A 13,201-nucleotide genomic window follows, 5' to 3' on the forward strand; every position below is an offset into this window, starting at 1 on the left:
AACCAGTACTTACATTTTGTCTGAGTGGCTCTATTCACATTGCTTAACAGCAGAAGGAGCTGGTGGCTCCTAGCTAAGAACCACTGTGCCTGGGATGGAGGATTAAACAAACCTACTGGTCAAGCTGTTTACTGGAGGCTGTTTGGGAGGTACCTGGCGCATGGGTGACGAGGGCTTTCCTCAAACCCTGCAGACTTAGACCTGAAACATTTAACCACAACTGTGCTCTCTGCAGCTATTTCTGATTTTATGTTCCTTGTTTCACAGCAGAAAAGGAGAGATTATGCAGATGCTGCTGCCTTCTGTTATTTCTTTAAGCTCCTTCTCACCATACTCCCCAAGAAGAGTCAGGGCTGAATGTAACAGAAGGGCTAGTCTGAACAAAATCTCCTTAGGCTCCTTAGGTCAGTAGATCTAGGGAATGAAAGTTTAAGGTCCTTCTTGGATTTAGAAATATTTTTTTTTCTCTAAATTAATACCCAATTGTTAGCAAAGGTGAGTTATTTCTGAATTCAGTTAACAAATCCTTTGAACTAAAAGAATCTGGTTTTGTACATCACTGTGCTGCCCATAATGTGTAGCTAGGAAGGAGCTGTAGCTTCTCACAACTATATAGGTCTCTACTTCTCCAAATTCTCATGCTGGTGAAGTATACATGTACTCCAGATCTAATTTCTCTGGCACCCAGAAGAAGCAAGAAAGCAGTAAATCACCCAGTTTTTTTTGGTCTTATCTCAAATTCTTTTATTTTGATGCCTCAAACACAGAAGATCAGAGAGCAAAATCTTTCTGCATTTTGCAGTTTGGACAGTGCAGAATACTGCCACTGCTCAAGAAACCACAGGGGTTAGTAGCTTATTTTTGCCTTAGGGTTGAGAAAATAATCATTAATGTTTGTCAGGAGTGGCCAGTATCAATAGTAATTTATTGGGTTTTTAAAATTTATTTCATTTGATGTATCACTTTTTTTTTTGTTAGATTCTAAAACCAGTTTGTGTTTTTGTTTTTACCTCTTTAATACTTATGTTAATATGTTTTGATTCCTGCTTGCAAGCACTGCTTATCAGACACTAGACAGTTGCTGCAGTTTTGTTGAACATTTTCTTATGTATTGTTGCTAATACATAAGATGCCTGACTCCCCTTAAAGCATTTTTCTGCTTCTGTGGGTGCAGGTGCAGATTAAAGACCTCTGTGGGAATTGAATCAAATTCAATAAAATATAGACTCCATGTTAAAGATTAAAGACTCCATGAGAAGATTAATGGTTGCCAAAGAGTGTGCAAGGGCTCTCAGTCTGCTCAGCAGGGCTGGCTCCCCTGTCACGTCTGTGGTGGAGTCATAAAAGTAATCACAAGTAATTATTTTTTACTCAGTGGGTCAATGACTTGAAGGTGGTGGGGCAGGTCTGGTCAAACCAGACCAAGCAGTTTAGCACCTATGATTTACCTGGAGCCATGTGTGGATCCCAGGGGTATGGAGGACAGGGTGTCTCACCATGGTGAGTAGTCACAGGATTCAGGCTTGCTGATGGGCACTGCCACGGCTGCCAGGATCAATGGAGCAAGGAAAGCCCACGAGAGAGGAGATCAGCCCTGCTGGAGATGCCCCTTAAGTGTTCCCTGCATCAGTCCCATCTCAAATGCACCAGTTCTGCCTCATTTCACACTGTCCATTGAGGGATACAAGTGGGAGCAGGAGGGAGGGCTGCGAATGGAGGAGGAATTCTGCAGTGTTTGACAGAACTCCACATCCTCCTGGGGAGCTTACAGGAACCTGTGATTCTGAGGCCACACAGTGTGACTGAGCAGGAGGGAAAGGAACTAACCTTCAGAAACACCCCATGCTACAGACACAAAAGGCAACTTATTTAATGAAAAAAACAATCCTCTAGGTAAAGTAGCATAAGAAGGGGTTTCAAGTGATGTGGAAGGTGAGCAGGCAGCAGGCTGTGTCTGCACACATCCCCCATGCAATCCAACAGCAGCACAAGGCTCTGCTGATCAATAGTTAATCTCCAGAACTGTTCTGGGCTTGTTCAGGGGGCAAATTCAAAATAAACACAAGTTCTGTTTATCTTTCATGTTGTGGTGTACTTGTAGAAGGAGGAAGGTCTCAAAACCCATGACTGGAATCAGGGCATGGTTTAAACAGCAAAGTGGAGAACAAGAGGGCAAAGGTATTGCCCTCCCTCTTGCCTTTTCCCAAAGATAATGTTCCCAGAGACCTTTATCCCAATATCAACCAGTAAAATGTGACAAACAAGGAGCAGCTACCCAAAATGGCTGGGACACCACAAAAGTAATACTAAGCATCCTGATGAGGAATGTACACATTACTCCCTTGTGTACCACACACTGTTGGTGTCCCAGCACTGCTGCCTGCCCAGCACCCCTCATCTGAAAGAAGCAGGCAAAGACATCTGCAACAAAACCATGTTTAATTCCTCTCTCTGTGCTCAGGCAGATGTCTGTCTCTTTGGCACTATTTGTGCCATGCTTTCATGATCACATCATATTCCGATCCTTTTAATTGAGGACTCCTATGTGGACTCCCTTCTTGCCTGTGAGGAAGATCAGGGTTTTGGGGCTCATGCCAAGCGGGATGGATCTGCTGTCACTGCCTTTGCTTCTGACATCCATCACATTGTCTTCATCCACCAGCAGGTTGTCAAAAATCCCACCACACTTTTTACAATCTATAGTGATTCCCACTAACAGGAACATTTTCTGATCTGGCCTGTGATCAAGTGATTCTTGAAGTGAATGTGAGGAACTCTCCTGGCTTGATTCCCCACACGTACCCATTGTCAAAGAGGCCCACAGTAGCCTCATCTTCAATGTCCCTGCCCACCAGAACGCTGCTAAAGGAGTACTTCCAGTAATCCATTGTGGCTGGGCTGTCTGAATCTCCCAGAAATGCCCAACACTGAGCTTCCCCATCTTGCACGTTCTAGGACTTTGGTCTCAGCACACTGATCCTAAAAATTTCCGTTTGTGAGTTTGGCCATCAGATCCCAAAGCTCTTGCTTTGCTGTGAGGAGAGACCAGTGGCGACAGCGGCATTTGCCACTCCAGCCTGTATTTGATGTCACATTTGCCTTGCAGCTGCGTTTGCCACTAAGCGACTTCCCTGCGACCCTGCCAACAAACAGGAACCTCTCGGAAGGGGTCTCAAGTGTTTGACACCAGGCAGCTGGGGTGTGCAGATGTCCCAAGGCGGCCAGACAGCACTGGACACCCCATTTGCTGCCTTCCACGCCGCCATCCACCTGTTCCCCTCTCCTCTGAGCCAAACCAAACCCATGGATTTGACGCACTCGCGTATTCCCACACAGCCCACACTTTTCCTGTAGCGCTGTTTTCACTAAAAGCCCGGATATCAGAAAGAACACATCCTCCGCCGGCGCTTTGCCAAGCCGGACGCTCAGCCGCCTATCTTCCCCGCTGCTCAGCCCCCTTTCTCGCACCGAAGGCCGCGGCTGCGCGCTGCGCCCGCCTCGGCGCGGCCCCGGGGCAGGTGGCGGGCCCGGAGCGCCGGGCGGGGCCGGGGGCGGTGTGAGGGGCGGTGTGAGGGGCGGTGTGAGGGGCGGTGGCCGGGCCGCCTCCGCCCACAGCCGCTCCGGGTGCGCGGCGCGGCCCAGTCGCCATGAGCGGCCTGCGGGGCGCGGCGGGGCCGGCGCGGCGGGCATGGCTGTGGGGAGCTGCGGCGCTGCTGGTGCTGGGCGCCCTGCTCGGCACCTGGCGCTGGGCCGGCCGCCGCCGCCGCCGCCTGCAGCGGGTCGGGACGGTGCTCAGGCTCTTCGTGTACCCCGTGAAGTCGTGCCGGGGGGTGTCGGTGCGGCGGGCGCAGGTGACGCCGATGGGGCTGCGCTGCGGGGAGCTGCGGGACAGGTAGGCGGCCCGGGCGGGGGCGAGGAGCTCCGGCCGGGCCCTGGGGCCCCCGCGTGGCTCCGCGGTCTTCAGGTGTTTCCTGAGGGCTGGGAAGGAGCACCTGCCGTGCGGGTGCTGCCGAGCCCAGCGTTAACGCTGTTGGGCACCTTTGTACCCCGTCCCGCCTCAGGTTCTGGCTCGTGATCAGGGAGGACGGGCACATGGTGACAGCTCGCCAGGAGCCGCGGCTCGTCCTTATTTCTGTCAGCTGTGAAGACGGGCACTTGACCTTGGAGGCCGCGGACATGGAGAAGATGTGCGTGCCTGTAAAGCTCCCCGAGAAAAACCCCGTCCGCAACTGCAGGTACTGAAGAAGGCTTTTTCTTTCCCCTCTTCCTTCTCTCTCAGAACTGTCTTTCTCATGTGCTTTGCTTTCCAAGATTGTGTGAGGCTTTGCATTTTCTTATGAAGAAATTGGAGTGTAGAAGTTCAGTACTGGTCTGTCTTTTCTGTGTGGGTATTTCTCACCATCTGCTTAATGGAGATAGGCTTCAAACCAGAGCCTGTACTGACAAGACAAGAAGTGGTGTTAGTAGGTTTAGATTAGCTATTAGGAAGAAATTCATCACTATGTGGGTGGTGAGGCACTGGCACAGGTTGCACACAGGAGATGTGGATGCCCCATCCCTAGAAGTGTTCAAAGTCAGGTTGGATGGGGCTCTGAACACCATGGTCTAGTGGAAGGTGCCCCAGCCTATGTTAGGGGAGTTGTCCTAGGTGGTCTTTAAGGTTGCTTCTATTCCAGACTGTTCTGTAATTCTGTGAAATCCCCTGCCATGTGTTACACAGGAGGCCAGGAATAGCTGTCATAACAAAAGCTCTGCTTTTAAGCTGCTCAGCAGTGGTGAAAACAAATCTCAGTAAAGGATGACACAGTATCAAAGACCATGTGTTACACACCTGCCAAATGAACTGTGATCTTCTGTCTTCACAGAATGTCGTGTTTGCTTATTTGTTTTTACTTCTAGTGTTTTCACTTTTGCTTGCGTGAGCAGTCACATCTCAGAACCTCAGTCATGTGCTTTGGGGTGTCTTGGTCACAACTACTATGTGCATCAGCATTTTTGGATGCACACTGGCCATTCAGAGCTGGTGAGATGTTGGAGTTTAGATTCCCTGACCTCTGTCTTTAGGCATTTAACTGAGGTGCCTCAGTTAAAAGCTTGGTTGCCCAAGGCTCACCCTGTGGTCACAGGGGAAAGATGGGCATCCCAGGGACTTAGGGCATTCCCTGTAGGTGCTACCCCAAAGAAGTTTCAGGTGGATGGGTTGCAAACAGTGATTTAGCTGTGTGCTTAGAGTTTTGGTGTATGAGTGAAGGCCTAGTTAGTTTATCCAGGTATTGAAATCCATGCTGGAAAACTGCCAGCAGGAAGTGGAAAACCTTTTTCTCTGCTAAAATGTCAGTTAATATGTAAGTTTCTAAAAGTGTTTGGAAACTGTAAGTGGTGTAATGCCCTACAAAGATACGGTAAGTGTTTGTTCTTTGGATAGCAGAGATGGTTAATGCACCAGCTGCTGTAATTGTAACTAAAACAGTGCTGGCAAGGAACTGAATTTGCTTGCTTTTAGCATGAATCTGTTGCTGTGGAAACCCTTGATCAGCATAGCTCAGTATCTCTGTTTATACAGGGCAGGTGCAAGTTCCAAATGGTAGCATTTCTCATGGAGAAATGGAACAGAATGCATAATGCCTATATGTTAGCCAATGACATGCACTGCAAAGCCATGCAGTTTGCAAGATGTCATTTTTCTAAAATTTGCTGTGCCATTAGAAAAATGTTTAAATAGCCTAATACATTTCAGTAATGAAAAGTTGGCTTGGATTTCTCGGATTTTCCAGTTTTAGATCTCAGTGATTTGTTCTTCTGGTCTGTCTTTTTTTTTCTTTCTTGCCTTCGGGTGGGTGCTCATGGGAGCTCTTGCCCCATAGGTTGGAGCTAAAGCAGTGCCAGTAGTGCCTCTGGCTGCACATGGCTGTGCATGTACTGATCTTGAAAACTGCTAAGTCACTTGCAAATTTTATGTGGATATTCAAAAATCCTGTGCTTGGGAGAGTCAAATAAAGGACCAAAGCCATTGTATAGGTACATTTTCTTATTGTGTAAATGCTAGAGGGTTTCTAGAGCCCCCTGGCTAAGAAACCTCGTGCTCTTCTTTTGTGCCCTTTGTCAGTGTATGTTCTAACACTTAAATTGTGTGATCCATTCCCAGCGATCCCTGTACCACTGAGTGCTTAGGATAGATCTGCTTCCTGAGTGGAAAGCAGTAGTGTTGGAAGCTGTAAGAGCCTTGCCTCTGCTGTCCTGCCAGTCAGAAGGCATGCAGGAACTGTGGGATGGAGGGAGGAAAAAGGCAATTGAATGCTGTCTGGGGCAGTGGCATTTGATCCCCGTCTGTGTCACAGGGTAGACAGGAATGCCAGCAGATGGAGCCGGGATATTGATGCCAGCACCCTAATGATCACTGCCCCAGATGAGTAAAGAAAGGCTCCTAGGAGCTGGGCTCACTCTAGATGAACTGCATGGACATCCCTATGCTTTAAGCTGCCCAGGATTTGATTGCAGATAGGAAACTGCAGTGCATTTGGGTCAAAATGGCGACTTTGAAGAGTGTAACAAAACTACTCGTGATTGCTGTTAAAGTTTATTGAAAGGTTGAGTCAAGGCTTAGCTTTTCTTGCCAGGAAAGTGTTTCTTGCGTAACATTGTTTCTATCCTACTGGCGGTTGCTTTTTGTGGCCCATGGACTTTATTTCCATTACAAATCTTTAACCTCTCTTAAGATACTGAGCTATTCTGTATGTGAAATCTGAGCTGAAGAGTCTCACTCATCTCTGGATAAATTTTTATAGCACTAAAATCTGAAGGAAAGTTTCCTTAACAGTTAGGGACACTTTTAATTAATAGCATTTGTATGTATCAGTTGTGGTAACTAATCACATTGTTTCAAACTATCATTAATTTTCTGAAATTAGTTACCTTTCAGTTAATTTCTCTGTAGAATTTTTTTGGTATAGCAGTCACATGCAAATGCAAGAGCAGACCCTTTTTTTCCTCAAAGTAGGACAAACAGGTAGGTTTGTTACTGTCACTGGTGTGACAGTTCGCTCTGGGCACATTAACACTGGTTCAGAGCTCATTCTTTCACCAGCTGGTATTGTCTGGTCGTGTCCATGTTCCTTAGCTTTCAAAACACAGTGGCCACGAGGAGATTGCCCACTGGAAATGTTTTGTTTTCTGTATATTGCTACCACTGTTAAAACATGTTCTTTACCTTCGAATAAGAAGCTTCCTTGAACCTTCATGTTTCCAGCTAACTTGCTGTTGTGTTGTAACTCTCCAGGGTGTTTGGACAGGATATCCAAGGCAGGGACTGTGGTGATGAAGTGGCTCAGTGGATCACCACCTTCCTGAACTCAGAGCCCTGTCGACTGGTGCACTTCGAGCCCTCCATGGTGCCAAGAAAGTCAAAGGACACTATAGCCCTTTTCCGAAACACAGATGAGGTAAATGAATGCTCTTTTTCTCAGAAGTGTGTCCTTTTAACCATTTCTGCCCACCCACCAGAACTTGCCCCTTCCATCATTGATGATTGAGCCCAGTTTAGCAAGGTGTGTAGCTGTGTACTAAAACCATGTGAGTATTCTTTTCTGTGATGAGGTGACTTGCTTAAGTTTTACTTTAAATCTGTTTTAAGCTATTGACCATTCACAGCTAAAGAGTCTGAAACTGATACTTGAAGAGGAGTTATTACATTGCAGAATACAATACCCTTTTGTGTCTCAGTGAATAGAAAAAAGTTACATCTTTAAAGATGTTTTGACGGTGTAATCTGTGTTGCATAGAAAGACTCCACTCCCTAACTCTTGTTAGGTCTGGGAGTGTACTGATACAAGTTGTTACTTCGTATTTTGTTTAAAGGAATGATGCTCAACCCAGCCTTATCGTTGTAGGCCTAGGAATAACAGAGAAGGTTACAGAGGTTTTATCTCTCTCCTTTCTGTGGGAAGGGGCTTGAAGGTATGATTTTAGAGAAATTTAATGCAGGTATGGAAATGAGATGCTATGCTGTGACATACTTGTGTCATTTGAGCAACTGCTGCCCTTCTTTTTTCCTGAACAGCTCTCTCAGGTGAAGATGGTTTGAATTGTATCAGATGTAAGGTTTTTAAACAGCTTAAAATTGTGAGTACCTTGCCATAGTGATGTTATTTTCTATAGGGCATCAGTGTCTTGCTTGTTATTGTACAATATTGTATTATTATTCAATTATAGACTTTTATAGATACGCATTTGTTATGTAAAGGCACTGAGACCAATACAAACACAATGTTTTGGCAAAAGGGACATCAGATTATGAGGGGTGGGTGATGTTCAGAAATTGTAGCAAGAAAAGAGGCAGAATTTTTTGGATCATTATTTCAATACTCATCATCTCGTGGTTGGAAGGCATGAACAAGAATGGAGTAAGAATAATATAAGAGAAAGGCAGGAGGGTTATACACTAAAATTCTTACCAAAATGTCTCTCTTTTTTGTTTTCTCCCCCCACCTCTGTGGAGCTCCACTTCTCGGAGGTTTAGAGGTTTTTGAATACTGTTCATTGGCCTTGTTTGCTAATATGGTCCTCCCACTGCACAGGCATCCCAGACTGATGAGTGGAAAGTTGTAATTGAATACTGCTGTTCTGGGTGTGGAACTCCCTCTGGTGTTGTGATAATGCAATTTGCGCACACAAAAATTGCCATGGTTACTGTAATAGGATAAAGCATGTTGTTTTCCTTGTTAACATATTTTCAGGAAAAGCAAAACCTGAATGGAGCAGCCTAAAAGGCCGCTGTTTCCAACACCTGTCTTTTGCCATGCAGTAACTTTTCTCCCTTGCTCTTTCAGCAGCCTTACGATTTGTTGGTGTTTGTTTCTATAGGTTGCCTATCCTGACTGCAGCCCAATCTTGATCATCTCTGAAGCTTCAATGGATGATTTAAATACCAGGCTGGAAAAGAAAGCTAAGATACAGAACTTCAGGCCAAATATTTTTGTGACAGATTGCAGTGCTTTTGAGGAGGTAAAATAACTGTCTGAAATGTCTTTTTGAAGGCTTGGTTGTGTTTCTTTGTAACTTAGTTTCCTTATGTGATGGTGCCTACAAGGGCGAGGAAAGCTGCTAGTCTGTGATTTTTACAACTCAATTCCAGAGGGAGATAAAGCTTCAGCTCACATCAGTGCACATGAAACATTGATGGAGGACACAGGTCTGTGGGTGATTATTTCTCAAATTGAAGAAGTTCCTAAAGCAGGAATAGATTTTTTATCTCCCAAGAGGCTTTGCAATAGAAAGCTTGTGTAAATGAGAAGCAAAACCTTACTTCCACCAAAAATTTCCTTTCTGCAAAACTGTTGATTTACCAGAGGTCACAGATCTAATTATCACCTATACAGTAAGAATAAATTGTTTTAGGTTCAGTGCTTCAGACAAGTGCATGTTGCAGAACAGGATTGATTACTTGCGTGTCTCTCTTTTCAGATGTAATTATTAGTGTGTCCTGAACTGGATAAATGCAGTGGCAGTAGGGTTTTCATTAAAACGGTGCTGTAGTGTAACTGTGCATATTTTGAAGGTGCAAGTAAAGGTGTTCATCTGGAATGGTGCAGCTATTTATGAATGATGGTGCCACTCCTGGAAAAGTGATTGCATGTAGGTGTGTCTAATCTGTGCCTAATGTTTACTTCCCTCAGGACACCTGGGAGGATATTCTTATTGGTGATGTGGAGATGAAAGGGACCGTGTGTTGTGGCAGGTAAACATTTGGGACCTTTATTTTACATAGGAACAAAGAGGTTTATGATAAGAAGCCCTGACTGATTTGGCACTGTCTGTCATTGCAGGTGTATTTTAACCACTGTTAATCCAGACACTGGGGTCATCGACAGGAAGGAGCCCTTGGAAACATTGAAAAGGTTATAAAAATACCACTATTTGTTAGACTGTGGGAGAGGATTTAGGCTAGACCCCAGCAGATGTTAGACTAGTGTTTTAAAAGTGGTTTGGAGTGTATGTGGGACATAATAATGCAGTGTAAAGGTCTGTGTATATTGGCTTCCAATCTACTTGAAATTCTATATGGTAAGAAAATTCAGGAAGTTCTCTTCCTTCTTGCAAATTTCACATTCCCTGTCTCTTTCATGCCTGCTATGATGAAAGCTTGGGGTAACAGGTATTTAAGGTATCTAAAGGTCTAACTTTGACTTTTCTTTTTATGAAGATTTTTGTGTATATATTAGACATGAATATGTGAATACATTCAGGCTTTTTTTTCTCTATTTGAGCTGCTTGGTTCCCTTAATTACAACATTTATTTAACTTTTAGCCTAGTATGATGACCAAGACATCATTATTTGCATGTCCTCTCTTTCATCACTGATATTTTAATGTTTAGATTTTGCTACCACTGATTCTAAAGAAAGGCTTTCTCTCTGCAGTTACCGCTTATGTGACCCCTCTGAGAAACACATCTACAAAACCAGCCCTCTCTTTGGGAAATACTTTGCTGTTAACAAAACCGGAACAATTCAAGTTGGAGACCCTGTGTACAAGATGGTCTGGGAGTGAAAGAGATTTTGATCAGAAGATGCTTTTTCACTTTGATATGCAAATTGTTTTTCCATGTGCACAGTCACCAACATAACTTTTTCTTCTTCCTTGCAATATTTTTTGTACTTTTTAAGGTGCAGGAGGTTCTTTGGGGCTGTGAAGTGCCAGTCTTTTCCGATCACGTAATCTACTGGCATACCTGTAGTAACCACATCTTCAGTTTTTCTGGAGGCTGTGGTAGAAGAAACTGGTCCAAGACAGACTTCACAGCGCTACTGTGAGCATCACACCTCCTAAAATTTCACATCAACTGCAGTATCGGAATCCAAAATCACGCACAGCGGTTTGCATCGTATGTTAGATGCATTTAGTGCCTATAAAGAACCACAAAAACAGTCATGCTAAGCACAAAGTATGTTTGTCACAGAGCTGCCTTTACGAATGGTCATGGAATGCAGATGGCAGGGCTCTGCCACTCTCCTTTGGTCCTAATCCTCCCTGGATCCACTCTCCTTTGGTCCTAATCAGCTTGCCCTGTCTGTGTTCAGAGGTAGTTTTTAGAAGTGTTTCTTTCCTTGCAGTTGTGTCCTGAAGATTGCTACTGTCTCTTGAGATTGGAGCAGTATTAGAAGGAGGATTGTGAGCCAGGTAATGATGTGTAAGGCTGTGGGTTTGTTTAGTTTGTGACCTCTGCTTGACAGTTTGAGCAGTCAGTTTTTTCTCCTGTGAAGAATACTGTAACACTGAGGCTGTAGAGTAGTGACGCATTTGCTGACGTAGCAGTAGAATTTCCACTTTGACTAAAGGAACTGGATGTTCACTGTGTCAGAGACTTTGTGCACATTGGAGGGGAAGAAAAGCTGTAGGGAGTGATCTGATGTTGAGCCTGCCCTGTTCAAGCTGCTGTCCAGGCCAATGTTGTAGGGCTCATGCACAGCTCCTCTGTGGCTCAGTGAATCCCTTTGTGTAGAAAGTTAGGCTGCTAAGCAGATGTTTGGGAAGCTGCAGTTTGAGCATGTTAGCATCCTTACTGGTTCTATATTTACATCTCTGGTTACCCCCTGTCCTGCTCCAATCTAACCAAAATGTCAGCCGTTTGTAGGAAGCTGATAATTATATTTCCTACTGCATAAAACAAATAAGGGAGAAAACTAGTTGAATTATGGCAGTGTTGTCTTTTCTTTAAATGTTATATGATTATACTTTTTTAAAAAGTGGCCTCCAGGACACAAGCCAGCCATCTTTCGAGTGCTTGTCTGCTTGTTTCTTTTTTATGGATTAATAGATTTGGAAAAAGAGTATTGCCCTAGCCTAAAAGAGGAATCTAATTAAATATGAAGAAGGACAAATATGATCCAATCTGATGTTTAGGTTCTTCATTTTCTGTTTTAAGTAGGAAGGTGGAATTTTGATGCATGCTCACAACTCAGACCTGTAAAACAAAGAGCCATTGAGCTTTGAAAAGGTGCAGGTGAGTGTATGTGGCAAGCCTGAAGCAGTCACGTAGGGGAGTTAGTTTTCTATTATTTGTGAACTCAGAGTTGCTCTGAATGCCATTTTGTCAGCAGGGTGCTCTGTAAGATTAAGTTTTCCTGGGATGACAAGTGCCCAGTTTGAAGTGCATGTTGCTTATTTGTGTGTTGTTATGCCTGATGCAGCAACTAGTGGGAAGAAGTGAGAGAAAAAGCATCTTTGGAAAAGAAAAAGAATTTTGAGGTTCACTCTTAAAAAGCACATGTTGAAGGTTCTTAGTATTAGAAGCTGAAAGCTTGTGGGATTCCTAATGGTATTATTAAGCACAGGGAGCCTGTTGGCCTGCCAAAGCAATTAGTTGTGTGTCTCTTCATTAAGTTAAAGAAGTGGAAGGAAAAAGAGCTGATTTTTTTGCTTCTGGCCAAACACATTTTTTCCACTACTGTTTCAGCAGCACATCAGCATTTACATAACACAAATAGTGTGGTATAGATCCTGTTGCCTCTCATTAGGCAGCTGTTGATTGGGCTAATTTGGAAATGGGGCTGTCTTTGCAATGAGAAACTGCCATCTGCATTCCTGTTAGGGAGAGGCCATAGATCAAAACCCCTGATTTACTCCTGTAAAGCCTCTTAGAAGAATACGGCTGGAATCCTAAAACAGGCGTGCATCTGAGTACAACATGGTTCACAGATGACACTTAAATCAATTATGTGATCAAAGAGGGCCATTTTGTGAAGTTGAGAGCATGAATTAGAACATTGAACTATCAATATCTTCATATGACTGTTGAATTCCTGTAATTGTAGGAATTGCGTTTGATTTTGTTAAAGCCATTTAGAAAATTGACTGAAAACATGTCAGTCATGAACCACTGTTTTTTAAATTGTGTACTTAAAAATGTTAATTGTTTTTTAACTCTAGAGGAAGAAAATGAAAGTATAAACTTCTAATGAATCAAACTTTCTTAAGGTGTAATATTTATTTGTGAATTTTTTTTTTTTTTTGTTTTCTGTTTCAGCATTTAATTTTGACTACTGTTCCCAGGATCTCATATCTAGTTAATACTGATGATTGTCTTCTTTAATCCTACCTCTGAGTTCAGGAATATATGTAGCTAACCAGAGGATATTTGTAAGAGAGCAGAACCATCAGATGTAAGTGGTCATCAGACTCAGTTTTGCTACCCTCATGATTAGAT

At 43.9% G+C, this 13,201-nt stretch overlaps 1 protein-coding gene across 1 annotated transcript; it reads left to right on the top strand.

Annotated features, from left to right (window-relative positions):
• Positions 1-3,632: 3,632 nt before the first annotated feature.
• LOC125322846 (mitochondrial amidoxime reducing component 2-like) lies at positions 3,633-12,962 on the top strand. The gene is made up of 7 exons (XM_048297110.1): positions 3,633-3,892; positions 4,062-4,235; positions 7,277-7,439; positions 8,860-9,000; positions 9,672-9,733; positions 9,822-9,893; positions 10,416-12,962. The coding sequence occupies exons 1-7, from the start codon at positions 3,648-3,650 to the stop codon at positions 10,543-10,545; spliced, it is 987 nt and encodes a 328-aa protein (XP_048153067.1). The 5' UTR covers positions 3,633-3,647; the 3' UTR covers positions 10,546-12,962.
• The last annotated feature ends 239 nt before the right edge of the window (positions 12,963-13,201 follow it).

This window comes from Corvus hawaiiensis, chromosome 3, assembly GCF_020740725.1.
Source record: "Corvus hawaiiensis isolate bCorHaw1 chromosome 3, bCorHaw1.pri.cur, whole genome shotgun sequence".
In the NCBI taxonomy this organism is placed as follows: Eukaryota; Metazoa; Chordata; class Aves; order Passeriformes; family Corvidae; genus Corvus; species Corvus hawaiiensis.

Coding starts and splice junctions, on each gene's coding strand:
- LOC125322846 (XM_048297110.1), top strand. CDS start 3,648: ATGAGCGGCCTGCGGGGCGCGGCGGGGCCGGCGCGGCGGGCATGGCTG. Junction 4,236..7,276: donor AACCCCGTCCGCAACTGCAG/GTACTGAAGAAG, acceptor GTAACTCTCCAG/GGTGTTTGGACAGGATATCC. Junction 9,734..9,821: donor GGGACCGTGTGTTGTGGCAG/GTAAACATTTGG, acceptor CTGTCATTGCAG/GTGTATTTTAACCACTGTTA.